This window comes from Cibotium barometz, chromosome 18, assembly GCF_041138505.1.
Source record: "Cibotium barometz isolate CiBa-2024 chromosome 18, ASM4113850v1, whole genome shotgun sequence".
Lineage (NCBI taxonomy): Eukaryota > Viridiplantae > Streptophyta > Polypodiopsida > Cyatheales > Cibotiaceae > Cibotium > Cibotium barometz.
Genome location: NC_141063.1, coordinates 17,319,382 through 17,339,262, shown reverse-complemented (window position 1 = coordinate 17,339,262; position 19,881 = coordinate 17,319,382). Strand labels below are relative to the sequence as shown.

Genomic DNA, 19,881 nt, shown 5'->3' with positions numbered 1-19,881 from the left:
TCGGATTAATCATGTATGTAGCATGTTCTACCCCTTGTTATTGATGGATGTACTACAAGAGGAGTCCGAGATGTGAAATATTGCCTTGGATCGCTTGCAAGGTATTTATCGCTCATTAATTTTTAGTATAAAATTTTATTTCATATCTTCTTTATTCAATAACATCTCTAATATCTTCTTTCTTTTACTGATAGATGGATTACATCTAAAGAGATTGCCAAAGGGTCAATTCCACAAAAGAAGCGTGAATGTATAGAGCTTCTTTGTTTAATGGAAAAGGAATTTCCAACCTCCTTTTTTGATATCCAGGTTAATCTTCTAATCCATCTAGTAGATGAGATAGAGCTCGGTGGTATTGTCAGCACACTCGATGGATGTTTTGGGTCGAGAAGTTTATGGGAGTATTGAAAGGTTATGTACGTCAAAAAGCAAGACCAAAGGGTTCTATGGCGGAGGGATGGATGCTTGAAGAATGCATGTATTACGTTAGTGAATACCTTGAGAAAACCGATTCTGAATCCAAGCTCTTTTATTCTATATTTTATTCTGCCCCGGTAATCTAAAATTCAGCTTTTCACTCTCCATAGACTAGGCAATCCCTACGGGACTATACACCTCACGTTGGGTAGTCGGCGAGAATGCAAGCCATCCTCTCACGCTCCGTCGCTTGATCCTCTCGCCTCTCGAAGGGAATGTCTACTCGCGCTAGGGTGGGCTTATTTACCACACTAGATTGGGACCACAGAACTAGGCAGCGTCCATAGCTCTCACCAAACTAGCAAGTTCTAACTTCCCAATGGTAAGAGGGATGCCTTGGGCCCGACTCCGAGCCTCACTAATGCCACCGCCCGGCTACATAAGCACATGAACGGGGTTAGCATTAAGGCGGGGAGAAGATGTACCTATACTTTACTTTAAGCAAGATAACAATACAATAGTTTAACCTAATCTCATAAGATACAAGAAACCACATTATCATTTCGAGAAAGCAACAATTCTACAAGAAATTTGATATAGCATCCTTTATCTTTCTTAATTAATGCTAACATCAAGGATTAATTCAAATACCTCTTTTTCAATGCTTTTCAAGCTAACCTGGCCATTTCTTCCATGAGGGACTCCCAAGGGAAGAGTTGGGGCGATGTTTGGAGCATTCCCTCCTGTGTCATCGTGCATGCTTCTTGAGGTAGCATTTTGGCATATTTGAGGAGAAGCCATATTATCCACTCTGTTGCTCACGTAATCACAAACTCAACGCTCCAAATGGATTGCAATTTGGAGTCTATTTGCTCAATTTATGAGCAAAAGACTCACCCGTGAAACCACCTCTTATAGCGACACTATGCTTACGTCTCTTTATATGGGTGGGGCAAAAAGTAGTGTCCTTAAGTTGAGAGCAAGGGCTGGCTAGAAACTGAACCAGAGGACTGGGGGGAGGAGAAGGGTTCTGTCCTTAAGTCTATTCACACAAGGGGAGAGAACAATGTAGAACACCCCCTCCACAAGACAAGAGGGCTGGCTGTGAGAGCTTGGCTGGAGAGCGCTGCTGGATTGGAGAGGGTTGCTGGATAAGACTTGCCTACTACTGCTGCTGCAGGAAGCTGTGGGGGAGGAGAGCCTCCACGCACACTGCGAAGATGGGGGTGTTGGGGCTGGGAGCTTATATAGGGTATGGTACACGTACAGGTAAGGAGAGAGGAAAGAGGAGTGGAAAGGAAGGTATACGATGAAAGTATGTCGCTCTCTATTGCATGGGTTTGTAGAAAGAGTGGTTCTTGTGCGGACCAAAGGTGGGGTATGCATATACCTTCCAGGGCAGTCGTCACATAGGTGTCCACGTGACGGCAAGTGGAGACCATACGCTAGGGTGGTCGATTTTTGGTCTACGTGTGGGCGCCCTTTGATGCACATTTCCCAACAAGAGGCATTCTTTTGGAAGCGAAAATCCCTTTTTTGGGATAGTGGCCTCAATATGTGTGCCGACGCACACTACAAGGGATCGGGCTCATACTCGCGCTCCTAGCCGCTAAAAATGACTTGTGAAAAAAAGTAGCAGGCCCGTGTATCAACGCGTGTATAATCGCGACCAGAGACATGCGTGTAAAAGCGCGTGTATAGGACTGTTCAGACGCGCTGATACACAGGCGTATACATGCGTTCTGTCAGTTCAGCTGCACTTAGACGCGCTGATAGAAGCGTCTATACACGCATTTTGTCAGTTTAGCTACGCCTATACATGCGTATTTCACAGATTTGACGCATCTATACATGCGTGTTTTATAGATTATCCGCGTATATACACGCAACTTTTTGCAGATCTGACGCGTTTATACACGCGAACAGAGAGCAAAAAAAAATCCAGAGAGTGCTATTTGGTACCTGAATGCTATTCCAGCATTCCAGCACCCAATAACACTCTCTCAAATTTTTTTTTTGGGTGCATTGGACCATCCACCAGGAAGATATCCACGAGGAAGATTAAGACAAGAACGACATGAATGCATACATTGTCAATACACGATTCAAGACAGACATGAATGTAATACTATCGATTCACGATTCAATATTACTATCAAAATTTTATGTGTATACATATAAACAAGGGAGTCCATATGTCGAAGTAGCCCATGGCTTCAGTTACAAAAATATATATACAACCACATCCTCAATATGGAATGTGATACTATAAGTCTGAGTACTACTCAGACCCGGATGATGACTCGGTGCTCCCTCCATGCTCAGATGAGCTCACATCGATCGGAATGTCCGATGAGTAGTGCTCATGTCCACCCTCTGTAGTGGCGGCAGGTGGATCATCAGCAGCTTGTGCCTGTTCAAGCAATATATAGTATATAAGTATATATATATGTAATTCAATAAACCAAAATCATTCATTTAGAGTTTTCAAGTACCTATCGACCGTATGGTCTCATGGCCATCTCAAATTGCGCGTCCGTAATACGTCCCTCGGCTCTGAAGATGGCCCACGTGTCATGTCTGCTATGCCGGCGAGCATACCCAGTATCATGGGCTATGGGCTTCCTCCCCATAACCCGTTGCTGTATCATAATCAACACAATTTGTAAGATTAAAACAATCATAGAATCAATGAATTAAGTAACAATCAAATAAAGTGGCAAGATACTTACGAAATCTGCCTCCCATGACTCGACACCGCCAGATCCGAAATGCGAAGATCCAATGGTCTCCATCTGGATCCGTCGTGCCTCCACATGCTGCGTGCTCTTCACGCCACCCTCTGCTCGTTTCTTTGCCTCCTTCCACTCGCGTTTGTGCGCAGTGGCAGGTTTCTCGGCAGGATAGCCACTCGCAGCTACATTTAGCCCATCATCGTACGCGAGTTTTTTAAGGTGAGATCTTTTATTACTTAAGATCTCCCTTATTCGCGTCCTTCCCCATACATCCAAGAATGGGGATTGGGGTACCGACTATGTACAGCCTCTATCACCTCCCCAACTAATCGGCTATTTTGATCTTTAAGTTTAATAAAACAATTTCTATACAAGTTTGATACTACCCCACGCATGTACTCCATTACCTCTTTCCCCCTCGCATCCATCACTATCCCGCTCCTATCCGTCACATCATAGCAGATCACTCCCTCCACCTCTCTCATCTCCTCCTCATCTGAATTGTCTCCTCTAACTCTTCTCCCTCTATCTCCTCTCTCACCGCGTGCCCTACTACCTCCCCCACCAAAGCACCCGTCGCATCCTCCACTCCCACTCTTCCTACTGCTGCGGGTGGAGTCACGACTGGCGGAATTTCTACGTGACGGTGGCTGTGAGCCCTGACGTGACGGTGGTTCTGAGGGAGTATGTGATGCTGGCAATGAGCCCTGACAAGACGGTGCTTGGAAGGGTGTGCGTGAGTGTGTCTGGGACGAGGTATGTCTCCTCGATGGGCGTGGAAGAGGAGAAGCTGCATGCCGTCTCGTCGGACTAGTAGGCATAGACGGCAGTAGAGTGCCCTGGATACTCGTGGTAGGGGTATAGACACCAAGCATGGAAGGAGGGGGATGGGCATACATGTACTCCGTAAGCTCAACTGGACCAGGATGGCGCCCAAAATGATTTAGCATCTCCATCAGCCAATTGCTGTAACACAAATGGATCGGATGAAGAACCTGGAATATCCATAAAGAATCTGCAAAAATAAAAGTATATACATGATTGCATCAAAGCACAAATGCAAGCTAGGCGCACATACGATTTTCCACCATCAAACTGACATCACTATCTAGAGAATTCACATCTTCAACAACACTCAGAACTATAGAGTTATCCTCCTACAACTCTTCAAAAACTACATCACTATCACCACAACATCCATCTTGTGTGGTTATCTTCAAAGGTTGCACACACATTATTGCATGCATGACTATCACCATCCTCATGTACATCATGGGCTGTCTCTTGACTCACACAAATACCATCATCCAAGCCACCTATCAGCTCTAAGACCATGGAATGGGAAAACACAGTCGCGTGTATACACCCGTCTAGAAACACGTGTATACACCCGTCCAGAAACGCGTGTATACACCCGTCGAGAAACACATGTATACACCCATCCAAAAATGCGTGTATATGCGCGTGAACCGTCTGTGCAGACAGGATACACGCAGACATACATGCGTTCCTACACGCAGCCTGTAAATTTTTTTTTTGAAAGCGATCGATCTCCGACAAATCATCCTTATAAAAGGCCCACTGTCGCCCCCTGTCACAATCGTTCACCAGATGGCAACCAGAGAAGGAGAAGGACGGAGACAAACCCATAAAGGAAAGAGACAATAGCATAAACAAATCTGAGGAAAGAGACAAGGCAAAGGACAAACTGACTCACCTCTGAAAAAGTGAGTCTTCTTTTTGGTCGGTTTCCTTCACCCGTGTGTGCTCCTTGTCTACTCCTTGCACTTAGGTTTAGTGCTCTGTCGGAAGAGGCGACGACGAAGGAGAGCAGATCTATGTTTTGAAAATGTTTATCTGGGGAAGGCGGGTTATTTTTAGGTTGAATAGGTCGTCGTGTGTAAAAATGCGTGTATTTTTACGTTTATAATAAATCAGCTGCGTTTATACACGTAATTTTTAGGATGTAGCCGCATTGATACACGCGATTTTTAAATGTAGCCGCGTTAATACACGCGATTTTTAGGATGTAGCCACGTTAATACACGCGATTTTTAGGATCTAGTCGCGTCAATACACGCGATTTTTAGGATCTAACCGCGTTAATACACGCGATTTTTATACTTTCATTAAAAACTAATTATGATTTTGTGTTTTCTGGTTTGTGTTAGGATGTCATCAACCTTCTCAAGCAATTCTGGTGAGGATGAGACAATGCGTCATCGTAATCGCGATGTGTGGTTGGGACAAAGGATCAAGTGTATGTGTAATCGATGTCAAGGATGCATTGTACGAGCACGTGGAATTACCTTGAATCACATCTCCATGTATGGAGAATGGAATCAAACAGGTTTAGAGGTGAGTAGATATAAATTGATAGTATTCAAATGACTCATGGTATCCAAATTAAATTAATGGAGTTGTAATATATATACTCTAATTGAAGCAGGATGCAGTACCACACCCTAACATGGTGCCCTACGCACGCGACGAGAGCACGCAAAGCGTCGACGAGATGATGCTGGAGCTTCGGGATCTATTGTCAGAGATGAGTGGGAAAGGGATGACAATAGCCCTGCACCCCACGAAGTTGTGGGAGAGGAAGTGTTTGATGATATGATGCGGTATCTTTTTAAGGATGATCCCAAAGGTATGGACGACGATGATATGGAACAAGAGCATCTTTACAAGGCTTCATCGACACCGGTTTTTGAAGGGTGCACATTCTCTATTTTATGTGCTTCACTTGAACTACTCAATATACAAACAGTTTATGGATGGAGCAATGCAAGTCTTGACGCATTATTGAAGTAAGTATTCTAACTTGCAAATTTGAATTAGTATTTTAGGGTATAAGGTTTAGGACAAATTGATGATATTGGATGCAGGCTATTATCAAACATGCTTCCAAAGGGAAATAGACTACCCACCTCAAGAGACATAGCGAGGCGCTATGTGACATCTCTTGGAGGATTGGATTATGATCGCATACATGCATGCGTCAATGATTGCATTCTCTTTCGTGGGACGCATAAGGAGGCTCGACATTGTCCCACTTGTGGTGAAGCAAGGTATAGAATAGATGTGAAGAGTTTTGATGTACCTCGTAAAGTCTTGTGACACTTTTCTATAATTCCTCGCATCAAACACATGTTCAAGTGCAAATCCATAGCAGAGCTCATGTCACGGCATTCCTCACATCGATCGGATGATGGCATGTGGAGAATTCCCGCAGACACTCCTACTTGGAAGCATATTGAAGATGAGTGGCCCAGCTTTAAAACAGAGCCCAGAAACTTGAGACTTGGCCTAGGTATGGATGGAGTGAATCCATTTGGTTTCAAAAGCACCGCATACAATGTGTGGCCAGTTGTGTTGGTGAATTACAACCTTCCACCATCAATGGCGATCAAGAAGGGACATCTTATGTTATCCCTTCTAATTCTAGGGAAACATAAATTCAAGTATATGGATGTTTATCTCGAACCGTTGATTGATGAGTTGGAGGAACTATGGAGAGGTGTTGCGGTGGTGGACATTACTAGGCCTCCCTCCTCTCGACACTTCGACTTAAAAGCAGTGTTGACGTGGACAATGCATGACTTTCCAGGATACAGCGATTGTTCTGGTAAGAATTCTAATTACCTCCCTACTCTAATACTATTGGCTATATTAATTATAAATATTGACTTTATTATTCTAACTTTTATTTATATTTTAACAGGTTTGAAAACATTGGGTAAACATGCATGTCTTGTTTGTGGCCCTTTGTTAGTACATGAGTATGCTGACGGTTTGTGTAAGACCATATTCGATAATCATCATCGATTTCTCCCATCAGATCATCCTAAATATGTTGCTAGTAAGAGTAAAATTCCTCCACAAACACTTCGTGCAAAAGATTGGAAGCGTATTTGGGAGTCTACAAATATTCTTCCTCCAGATGTGTAGGTACTCCATTTTTTTTCGGCTACCATATTGGACCCATCTTAAGATCAACCATCTTCTTGATCCCATCACATTTTCAAGAATGTGGGATCTAGTATTTAGGAACATGTTATTGGTAAACGAGACAATGTTAGCGTACGGGAGGACTTCGGGTCGCAGGACGTATGCGTCGAGCTTGGCCACGAGAGAAGGGTGGGCACGTTCGTCTTCCGCCTGCACCATGGATTATATCAAAGAAAGAGGAGAAGCAGGTAAACCGGGCCATCACCACTTTGCGTACTCCCACAGGATGCATGAGATCATTGAAGGGAGCCTTTACAACCACTAAGAAAAGAGGCGTTGAGCAACTATATGGGTTGAAGTCCCACGATTGGCACAAGATGCTCCAAGTAAGTGTTTTCCAAGCCTTGTACGTTGAAATTAAATTTTGTAATGCCATAAACAATACATACATGTGCTCTTATGTGCGTAGTTCATACTACCTACTAGCATCGACCATTGTGTAAATAAGAGTTTGAAAAAATGTATTTATAAGATGGGCGAGCTTGTGAGGTATGTAAAACCCATGCTAGATCACCCTTCATTATACCTTGCAAAATGGATGTGCATGAGGTATAACGTACTATTCATTTATTTTTCAGATATGTTAGTTCCAAAGCAATTGATCCAGCCATGTTGGATGATGCGCGTGTTATGGCAGTGGAGGTGGTTTGTTTGGTAGAGGAGACTTTTCCGCGAACCATTCTCACAAGTCAACTACATCTCATTGTGCATTTAGTGGACGAAATTTCTTTATGTGGCACTGTGTATGCATGTTGGATGTTCTTCCTAGAGCGCTTGGTCAGGTGGACAGCTCTTTGCCACGACTATGGAGCAATGAAGAGGACTTGAGGATGACCTCTATTGTGCCTCAAGGAAAAGGACAGAGTAAAGTAATTGACAGAACATTGATTGATGATCTCAATTTCACTTGCATCCTTAATAGTGATGTGATGAGCAAATGGGTTATAAGATATGAGGATGCAAAGACAAAAAGGCAAGCAGAAAGAGCTCTCTTTCAGAGGCAACATGGCTCTCGTAAGCGTAACCTAAGCATCTAGAAACACTTCCGAATGATATCCATCTTGATTGGTTGCATGAGGAAATGGAGAGAGCAGAGAGGGGCTGCATATCACGGCGGAAGAATGGGAGTATGCACGAGGATGCATGTTAAAGGTACATAGAACTAATGTTTTGCATTAGTTGTAAGTGATTTGCTTTTAATATTTATTCACATTGCTTACACAAATATTGCTTCTATTTTGGTCCAGTGCACTATGTTCAATGCTATATGGTGTGAAGGCAAGCATTTTCGAACACAAAGAATTGATGAAAAGAGGAATACACAAGATTGCGGTGTCATTAGTAGCTTTGAGGGAGCTAATGGAAAAATGGATGATTATTGTGGCACAATCCAAGACATATTTAGGCTTGACTTTCATCGCTTCTTTGTGTATGTTTTGGATGTCAAATGGAAAATGAACGTGGTGGAAAAAGGGCCTAATGCAATGATAAAACGCCATGCAAGTGGCTATGTAACTATTGACTCTACAAAGTTTTGGCAAACAAAGAAAGATAGGCTCGTATTGCCACAACAATGTGAGTAGGTATGCATTTTTTTACTAATGTGTTTCATGTACATATATATCTAAGCTCGCGTACCCCTTGACTTTTGATATGCTAACTAATTACTGCAGTATGTGTATTTGAGCAGGTTATCTATCTGCCAATGGTGCATGACATTAAATGGTGGTATGTCATCCCTATTGCACCATGTTCCAAAGTGATGTATAATACATTCACTGATATGGAGCATATGGAGGATGTAACAAGCCGCAATGAAGATGATGTCGAACATGCCAATGAAGATGTTGTGATCGATGATCAAGAAATAAGAGATGATCATGATAATGAGGATGAGCATGCCATTTCTCATGATCATGAGAATGACCCTACCATTGAGGATGATGGTGATGATGAGGATGATCAGGACATCGATACCATTATCAATGGACAGAATATCGATAGTGGAATAAATTTAATCGTAGCCTTACAAATTGATCAAATGGATATTGATGTTGATCGTTCGGCAAGGATGGATCTTATTGAAGATGAGATCGAACCCTAACCAATCCATCACTGTCTAAATTGATGATATTTCTATTGTATATGTTGTCTTTTAATTATCTCATGATTTATTTTTGAATATATTTCATTGTTGTAAATGCATGTAGTGGGATTGTGTAATGATATTATATACTGTAATGTACTATGAGATGGTTTAAAGAAAATAGTTTTTAATTTTGTAAAGGAATTTAGTTTTTCTTAATAAAGCGTGTATTGATGCGTGTATAATTGCGTGTATATACACGCGCTTATACACGCGTTTTTGAAACCAATATACACGCGAATTTAGATGCCAATATACACGCGCTGGTAGATGCCAATATACATGCAAATTTAAATGCCAATATACACGCGCCTGATACTATTCAAATACATGCACGACCATACACGCGCCCGTAATTTATCGCGTGTATGGAACGCGTGTATGGCAGCATTGTCTTGTAGTGGCATCCGACATCTGCTGCCAAAATTGTTTTTGATGAAATTGACCGGGGTGTTTTCCTGGTCGTAATAGGGGTGCAGTCCGTTCGTTGATCGAACACCCAGACGGGCATTTATTAAGGTCGGAAGTTTACCATAATTTAACTAAAAATTTACGTAGATTCTTATTTTGGTGTCCGTTTTGAGTGTTATAAAATCTTATATTAGAGTAAAATCGCGTGTAGATTTCAAATTTGGACTCATAATTTTAAGATTTTAAGTACAAATAGCTCAATTATTAAAATGTTGATTTTTACACTGGTAAAAAGACCATAATTTCATCTATTAAATGGACATATATTATTATTGAAGATGGGCATGTTACAATTGTTGTTGATGATCATTTATTGATATCATTAGATCATTAACATACATGCACCATGAAAGTGATATGAAACCATGACACAACATACACATGGTGTGTAAAACATCTTCTCAAGAAATTTGCAAAGTATATAGAAACCAATGATGTAGCATTAACTTCCAACTACTACAAATGAGGACTTCCAACACCGATGTTATCATAGGATTTTAGCATGCTAACACAGGTGATTGTGTTTGGATAGATGTCTATTTGGAGACAATTTAGTGCTTTCTCACCAGGACCATGTTGGGCATGCCCTACTATTACTGTAGACTATAGATGACTATATCCTAAATAGAAAGCTCCTCTAATGCTTGTGTGCTTTTGCGAGTTTACCACATTTGGCATAAATATCCACCAAAATAGTTGCAATAAGCATGTTAGATTTTCCCATCAATTATTGACAACTTCAACACATATATTGCCCCAATGTAGTACAAGTGAATGGTTTTTGGAATGCTTGCACTACTACATGATAGCCTAATATCGGCGCTTATATCGACATCATTAAACGGGGTCTAAAAAAGCCCCGTCATCGGTATAAACCCCAGTATCTGCGTCGGAACCACGACGTCGGTATTTGCATCGGGCGCTCATACCGACACGTATACCGGTGCCCATACCAGCACGCATACCAATGAATATATCGGCCCTTATATCGGCAAATATACCAGCACTGATACCGACAGATATACCGGCGAGTATACTGGCAGATATACCGGCAAATATATCGGCGAATATACCGGCGGGTATACCGGCACCCATATCGGCGGATATACCGACACCACAGCAGTAATTTTTTTGGACAGAATGGTGTTGCCAGGTTGCCTGCAGTCAACAGGACTCAACAGCAGTAAACAGACAGCACCATTCTGTCCAAAATAGAGCACAAAATACAACCGTGCTCATTTTTTAATTTTTCAGATAAATAAGAGATTAAACATTACTCATGAATATTTTGATCATATATCAATAGCTTAAAGGACTTACATTATGGTAATGCCTCCTAATTGATGGTCTCTCCTTCTGCTTCAAGCATCTCAAATAAGGCCACAAGGCCATATTTGTGAGCGTACTTCTCTTCTCGCCTACTTGGTGGGCGATTCATGGGCCAACTCCTACATAAACGATTAACAATTACAACTTTTAGAAATCAACATTTAGCCCACATACAGACATTTAGATAAACAAAATTGCTACAAATACTTACGAATTCATGGCGCATGGTTTCGTAAACCACCACTCCCAAGATGAGAAGCCCCTACTGTTTGGAGTCTCGTCCTTGTTGCCTCTCTTTGTTGTTGAAACCTCTCTGGTGTCTCTGTGAGCTCCTGAGCTATGGCTTCCCATTCCCTATCATCTAGCCAAACAGGTTTCTCTTTCCCCTCTCTAAATGCATCCCTCGCCTCTGACCTACGATGCCCCATCAAAATGCGAGCTGTATATTGTATCCACTCATTAGAGACGACATTCATAGGGTCAGATGGCTAAAACTCTTGCTTTATCTTTGTATTTATGTAATTTTTCTTCTCCTTATCTTGCTGATCCCATAAAGTCATAACAGAGTTGTGAAACTGTATAGTGCACAATTGTCGAATTCGTGTCTTCATTGCCTTCCCTGCACTATTCATTATAGGTGCCCCATCCCTAATTATGTATATCTTGTTGTTGTCATGGTCATGTGCACCCCAAGGAGTGGAAGGTGAACCTATGGGTGTGCTATCAATAGATGAGAGCGAAGGACGACGCTCATGTGGTGGTGGTGTCACAGCATCTGTGGCACTACCACCACAACAACCTCCCCCTGAAGACCTACTACGTGAGCGACGTCTATGTGAAGAGGTGGTAGATCGAGCTGTAAGAGGAGTGGAAGGCTGTGTGGTATGAGGTGTTGGAACTGCTGTCGTACTTACAGGTGTGGGAACTGCCGTCGTGAAGCCAGATGGTGAGGCAGATGTCCCTACTCTAGAACCCCAATAAGTTTGAGCCATGGCTCTCTGCTCTGGAGTCATGGACGAGAAAAAACCATATAACTGCTCGAGACTCATGCCCTGAGGTGTAGGGTTAAATGAGGAATCAGGACTGTATAGTTGAGCGGCGGTCAGTCATCACCCATGGCCTGTTGGACAAAAAACCATATGACAAACTTGTGCGAAATGAAAATTACATGGTAAACAATGAAAGAACCATATGACAAACATTAACAATGATAAACAACAATGGTAAACCATATCACTTTGCACTTGCACTAGTGATTATGATGGTAAACATTAACAATGGTAAATAATGAAAGGACCATATGACAAACATTAACTTCTCTAAAAACAACAATGGTAAACCATATCACTTTGCACCTTCAATGTCATAAAATCATTACAAATATGTCATAACTATTTGCATAATCATTAAGATACATCATTTTAAAAATCATTATCTATTCTATCATTCTCATTAAGATTAGTAGCCCCAAAGAGATCTATTTCTATGTACATTTCATCATCCTCATCATTAAAAGTCCCTTGATGAAGGATGTCTTCATCATCTATGTCTTCTTCCTCAACAGGTTTTCCAGCTTCATTGTTGGTTTGCACCTCTTCATTTGGATCTTGCTCTAGTTGCTCCTCTTCATTTGCTTGCTTCTCTTCATTGTTGATATCGGCTTGTTCTTGTTGCTCCCCACCACCCTGTGAATCCACATCACCCTGTTGTAGCTCTAATTCTTCACAAATTTGCTTACTGCGAGGGGCGACTTGAATCACAAATAGCGAGCGTGGATCTTTTGGATCTGCTTTAAAGACAACCTGCTCTTCACAATGCTCTGGGCGCACAAAAGTATCTTGTTGATCGGTCCATATCTTTGTGGAGTCCACTTGGATGAGGCCACTCTTGTCTCTACGTACAGTTGCATGTGGCCCATTTGTGATTACCTTGAACCACTTCACATCAAAGATAAACAACTCAAAACTTCTAAAGCCAACCTTTAATATGTCTTGAATGGTTCCAAAGTAATCAAGCATTCCACTAATTGTGTTATCATCACTTGCACTTGCTCGACTTTCTTGAACAAATTGTGCTCTGACACCACAATCAAAGGTTGCTCTTCTTTGGTCTATTCATTCTACTCAAAAATGACGTCCATGTGACCAAAACACTCCATATTTGTGATACTACAAATAGCACATAAAGATTGTTGATGGACAAACAATAACTGAGACATGTAGAGAAAAAAAAGAGAGATGTAGAACTTAAACACTTACATGCCAATTGCATCCTTTTGTAAGCTCATCCTCCTCCTCTGTTATAGTTAAACCAGCACATTTGGCTTCTAAAATTGTAGCTTCTAGCCATCTACCTGTGTGGTGGGAAAGTCCGGAAGAGCTTGCAGACCTTCTGGATATGGAAGATTTCTTGTAGTGCGATTCCTTCTGAAACTTAAACGATCTTGTACTCGCTGTCGCTTGAGAGCTTCATATGTCTCAATCCACTTCTCCATTACAAAATTTGTTGATTTTTTTCCTCAAATTGTTATCCATCTTTCTCTTAATGCCTTGGCCTTGAGGTTCCTCACCAATGACTCGCCTGTTAGACTCTTGAGACCATAGTCGAGGTATCTCTGGATCTGATGAACTCAAATATTCAGTGATGTAAACAAGGGACTCTTGTATCAGCCACCCTTCTGACATACTTCCCTCCGGGCAAGCCATTTGGCGAACAAATCCCTTTAATGTCTTTAAACCTCTCCAAAAAGAACATCCATCTTGAATGGACTGTTCCAGCAACTGCAACCTCATCTACAACATGAACTAGCAAATGCATCTGGATTGTTAATAAACTTGTAGGGAAAAACTTCTCTACCATGTAGAGTGCCTCTATGGAGTTTAAACGCGCTGTCTCCAAAGTGTCTCTCTTTATCTCTTTTGAAGAAATCCAACGCACCAATGTGCTAATCTTATAGATAGTAGCTCTAATGTCTTCAATGAGGCAATTCTTTATTGCTATGGGGAGCACAAATTGTAAAAACTTGTGCCAATCATGACTCTTGAGGCCACTAAGATCATCATTCTTTGTAAATGCACTTTTCAAGCAATGCATACAACCTGTAGGAGTCCGAAACTCTAAAATTGTCCTCTTCACTTGTTGTTCCTCCATCTTACTAAAAACCCATGGGGCTCTTGGAAGTAGCACCTTTCCATTGGGTCTAGTGCTAGCCCACAACTCTTGCATGGAACCTATCTCTTCTAAGTCGTCCCTTTGGCCTTTAGTCTCCTTTTTTCCTGTCATGGTCTTCCACAGAATGTCAGCTACATTCTTGAAAATATGCATCGGGTCAAGCAAATGGTTTATAAGAAGATCATCCCAATAGGGGAGTTGGTGAAAGATAGAGAGCCTCTTCATCCCAGGATATGCCAAGTTGCCATATTCCTCCCATTTGAGCTTCCAATCGCTTGCCTTTAGTGCACTTGGAGGAGGTCTTCCTAGATTACCATCCCGCAATTCATGATTTTCTGGAAGATACCTAACATGTCCTTGGTAGACATTCTTTTGTAATGCTTTTGAGTATCTTGAATCAAGTCAAGGACCACATAGAGGATATGCATTAAAACCCGATATAGACAAACCTGAGCATTCTCCATAGCCAGGTCAATCATGCATTGTCCACATGAGAATACCTTGCACAGTTGCAAGTCTTTGGCCACTCTGCTGCTTTGACATGTCCTTCACTTCAATTCCGTTCCACAAGGTGCGTAACTCATCAATAAGTGGTGCCAAATATATATCCATGTTCTTCACCTTGTACTTTCCTGGAACTATTAATGAGACCAACAAATGACCTTTCTTTATTGCTAACCATGGCGGAAGATTATAATTCACAAGGCAAACAGGCCATGTGCTCCATGAAGAGCTCCGTAAATCAAAAGGGTTTACACCATCCATTGCTAGGCCAAGACGGAGGTTACGAGGATCTTCCCTAAAAGCCGGCCATTTCTCTTCAATGTGTCTCCATGCGGGTGAATTAGCAGCAGGCACACACATCACTTCATCTGTGGATCGAGTTGTGGCATGCCATGTCATCAAGCTTGCTATATATTTGCACCTGAACATGCTTTTTATTCTTGGGATGATTGGAAAGTGCCTAAGAACCTTTACTGGGACAGCTTCTCCTTGAACATCTTCTCTATATCTGTTAGAGCCATAATGGGGACATTCTTGCAAATGCTCATATTCATGACGGAAGAGAATACAATCATTGTGACAAGCATGAATATTATTGTAATCCATGCCTATGGATTTCAATAACTTCTTGGCATCTGCACGAGATGGAGGCATCTCGTTGCCGTATGGCAATATTTGGTCTTTCAAAAGCCTGCAAGTATGGCAATATCTGATCGTTACTATTAAGATTTAGTCAAATACAAGTTGAAAATTTATCATTTCAACATTAGGTGTAATCTCCATAAATCCCTTACTTGAAGAGTTCAGTGACACTTGTATTAGACCGTCCAAAAATTGACTGTAAATTTAGCATCGTAAGAGATGCATGTAATACAGATATCTTGGCACCATTGTATAGTGGAAGGCATGCAAGTTTACGCATGGCCTCTTCCTCTGGTTCATAATTTGACCGTTGAGAATGTCATGGCTGATGATCTTCATGTTCATGCTCCTCGAAGACACCTTCTTGTTGCTCGATAAAGGCATCCAACATTTCCTCCATTGGACCTTCTTCCATTCCCTCGGGTGCTGTTAATTGAGCTCCATGTGTCACTCCCTCCTTCGATATTCTCATCCTTTGTTGGGGACGAGAATTCATAGGCGCAATGTTATCAAGATGTGGTTGCATACTTGCTTGGTTGTACGATTGAAACCGTAAATTTTGTAAGCGCTCCATTGGAAATATGCCAGCGTCATGAATATGCTGGTTGCAAATCCTTCATTTTCGGAATATTTGGTACTTACATCGCATGCATGGACACGCTATTCTCTCTTCAAGATTGAGAGACTCCATCTAGCAGGATAACATGTATATGTAGCTCATTAAATGCAAATCATTATGCATTACACAAAGCATTATGTAAACCATAAAACAGGGCTTCTTTTTCCCAACCATGAGGGAGATTTTAAAAATAATATTTAAAGCGTCAAACGGGCTTCTTTTCCCCAGTCGTTGAGGGGGATTTTAAAAATAACATTTAAAGCATTAAACGGGCTTCTTTTTTCTAGCCGTTAAGGGAGATTTTAAAAATAACATTTCAAGCGTCAAACGGGCTTCTTTTCTCTAGCTGTTGAGGGAGATCAAGTATACATTAGCGATGTTTAGGCATATACATTAGCTTATGGATATGTGCTTTAGGCAATTACATTAGAGTATATACATATAGACATAGCGTTGACATGCATGTCTTAGACATTAGATTTCAAGTCAAAAAAGAGACCGAAACGCCTTGGGTATGCGCCAAAAAGAAAATCTCTCTCTCTCTCTCTCTCTCTCTCTTGCAAAGTGTGTGTGTGTGTGTGTAAAGACAAATAAGCACATACATTAATTTCTTATGCGCTCACATATATGCTAATATTAGCATATATGTGCATAAAACAACAAGCTTGCATACTCAATTTCAATTAATAATTACAAATTGAGAACAAATTAAAACATAACAAAAAGAGAAGTAATAAAACAACATAATTGGTAATGTGCTTACCTCTCAAATGTGGATTGGATAGTGCGTGTTCGAAGTAGATCTGCAAGCTAGGACACACGTGGGAGAAACAAACCTATACACACATTGCATACATTAGTGATAGATTCACATACACAAGCTCTCTCACTCTCTACATCTCTCACAACACACACATACAAATCTTCTCTCCATACATAATTAAGAAGGTAAGAAGAAGGATGGAGGGAGGGAAATGAGATATACACACGCATCACACATTTACCCTAATCTCTCCACACACACACACACACACACACACACACACACACACACAAGAAGATGAGGAGAGAGGGAGAGGCAAAATGCCATAAGAAGATGAGGAGATGGGGAGAGGCAAAACGCCCAAGGAGAGAGAGAGAGAGAGGGAGATCTACACACACACTTCACTAATTCTCTTCACACACACACACACACACACAACAAGAGTGGGTTGAATGGAAGAAGGTGAATGCTTGAGAGAGATGCACGTATACCTTGTCTGGATGTTCGACGCCGTGCAAAACAGAGAATAATAGGTTCTCGGCTGTAAAAAAGTCACGGGCGTCAGTATATCCGTCGGTATATTCATCGGTATACGCGTCGGCATACACATCGGTATATGCGTCGGTATACGCACTTTTGAAAATTACCCGCCCGACTTTTCGCCTCCAAGTTTAGGACGTACATACCGATGAATATACCGACGCATACACATCGGTATATGCGTCGGTATACGCACTTTTGAAAATTACCCGCCCGACTTTTCGCCTCCAAGTTTAGGACGTTCGACATTTGCATCGATGTTCTAAGGTCGGTATGCCCTAAACCTCTAGTAGTGTTGGAATACCCAATGTAATATAAGTGAATGGTTTCTGAAATGTTTAAATTCTTAAAGAATTTCATTGCTAAAAGTATTATTGGAATGTTACCAAAACATTGCAAGAATTTTGTACAACTATTTTCATCAAACATTCTCATGACATGTCCTTAATGTTGCTATACCCCTTCCTATCCCCTAGAGACCCCCTCCCTCTAAGATATAGTATTCACCTAAATACATGGCCTTACTCTTACTTATGTCTCATTTCAAAAAACTCTTTTCTTGTACAGTCACGTGATATCATAAATTTTCTAAGAATAAATCCTTCGGGACCACACTGTGTGATATATATAGGCAAGTTAATTAATAAAGGATCTCACATAATGTTGAGTAAAACAATCACTTAACTTAAAACAATGATACAACAATACTTTTATATAAAAAATAGACAATAATTACAAAGATTTAAATCTAACTAAACATTGTAAGTCAAAGTTGCAAACGTTTACGACTAGGGCTTAGGGTGTAGTTGGTGGATAAGGGCTTGAAGCTTTGCTTGCGAAGACCCTCCGACTTGTAAAGCTCGCTCACTAGCTTCTCTGAGCCGTGCAGCATTCTTTCTCGCTACCTTTCCTTCTTCACCTTCCATCAATGCTCTGACAAGTCGTTCCACTTCGTCTCTGCTAACCACGCCACCACCATTGCGTTCCCTCGACTTTTTTCCTGGTTGGAACCTCAGCCCAATCTTCCACTCTTCTGTGATGTATTTGGCGTTGAGGTACTGGTCTGCGAAGTAGGGCCAACAAAGCATGGGGACCCCGGTGGCGATGGCTCCAGCGCAGTGGGTGAGGAAGCCGGCTACTGCAGAGTGCGAGAGGACGCGCAGCTGCGGTGCCCATCGGATGAAGTACCCGCAATCCTTATAACAACCGGTGAAGTGAAACTCACCTAAGCCCTCAACAAGGTCCGAACGTAGCGCCCATAGAAACCGCTGCTTGCTGGCCTCCAAGCCGCGAAGAACCTCCTCAAACTGCAACCTGGAGAGGACGGTGATTATGCCGAAGGAAATGTAGATGACGGACTGTGCCGGTTGTTGATGAAGCCATTCCTCGTAGTGAGTCTCTTCCGGCCACAGGCTTGTGGTGCTTTCATTCACGAGCTCGCCGACCAGTGGGCCCACGGCGTAGATAGGCACGTTCACGCGGGAGCTCATCGCTTCGAGAGAAGGAAGCTCCAGCTCGTCGAAGCTATTGACCACAATGGCACGGGCTCTCTCGTACACTATACGCCACTCGAGTGCGCCTACGCGGTACATGTACTCTGTGTTATCTACTACATGCGCGTACATTGGGAGGTCTACGTTTCGTAGAGGGGGCAGGCCGGGAAGACTGCTGTGAAACAGATCGCTCGGCGGCTGGGAGCTGGCGTTTATCACTGCGAACATCCATGAAAGAACGAACCACAGTCAGCAATAATTACGTTAGTGACTAAGCAATTAAATATATACAAAGGATTTACCGTCTTTGTGTAGAAGTATATAAGGTTTCTGCTTTGGCTGGACGGGAAGAGCGCCACCCATGGCAGGTTGAACTTATCGGCCACCTTGTGTACAGGACTCGCTGTGAAGACATCGGAAAGCAAGCAAGTGACCGGCGAGCCTTCGATAGAAAGACGTTCCACCAGCTGCTCGAGCGCTACAGTGAGGCCTTCAACAGCTTCGAAGAGATGTTGCAAGGAGAACCGAAAATCGTTAGCCATGTCCAGTCCCGCAATGGGGATGTGGGCTCTCCGGATATCCAACCCCTGATCTGACCTTGTGCTAGATCTACTCATGCTGCCTTTGTTCATTCGGTCGTGGATAGGTTCTACGTTGGCAAAGGTTACGATGAAGCCTTTGGAGGCGAGTATTTTGCACAGGCGCATGAGCGGGTTGATATGGCCTTGGGCTGGCAAAGGAATTGCAAGGACATGGGGTCTAATGACAGTAGGAGCCATAGCTGAAAGGGAGTAATATTAATTGTAGCTCCGATCAGGGGCCATAGCCCCATGGGGTAGAATATAAAGCAACTGATTGCGGGCATATAATGCCAGTCTTGTCCAAGTAAAAGAGTCCGAAACGGAGTTCTTTCCTCTCTAGCCACGACTCTCGCACTGTGTGAAGAAAGTGTCCGGCGGCCGTCCGCTTTACATTTACCCTGTAGTTGTTAGAGGCGGTGACCTTCACTTTGTCCTTCAACGCGGACATAATTTGAGCAC

General features: G+C 42.2%; 1 protein-coding gene across 1 annotated transcript; it reads right to left on the bottom strand.

Annotated features, from left to right (window-relative positions):
- Window positions 1–10,617: 10,617 nt before the first annotated feature.
- Window positions 10,618–19,473, bottom strand: LOC147629005 (UDP-glycosyltransferase 85A1-like). Its single transcript, XM_086812849.1, has 3 exons — window positions 19,144–19,473; window positions 18,200–19,039; window positions 10,618–10,938 (listed from the first exon to the last, which is right to left on the bottom strand). The coding sequence occupies exons 1-3, from the start codon at window positions 19,471–19,473 to the stop codon at window positions 10,618–10,620; spliced, it is 1,491 nt and encodes a 496-aa protein (XP_086668975.1).
- Window positions 19,474–19,881: the final 408 nt, after the last annotated feature.

Bases quoted from the DNA above. Each gene is read 5' to 3' on its own strand.
- LOC147629005 (XM_086812849.1), bottom strand. From the start codon at position 19,473: ATGAACAAAGGCAGCATGAGTAGATCTAGCACAAGGTCAGATCAGGGG. The intron at 19,040-19,143 runs GTAAATCCTTTG...GCCAGCTCCCAG, and splicing joins TATACTTCTACACAAAGACG to CCGCCGAGCGATCTGTTTCA. The intron at 10,939-18,199 runs GTCGGAGGGTCT...TGTTGACTGCAG, and splicing joins CTAGTGAGCGAGCTTTACAA to GCAACCTGGCAACACCATTC.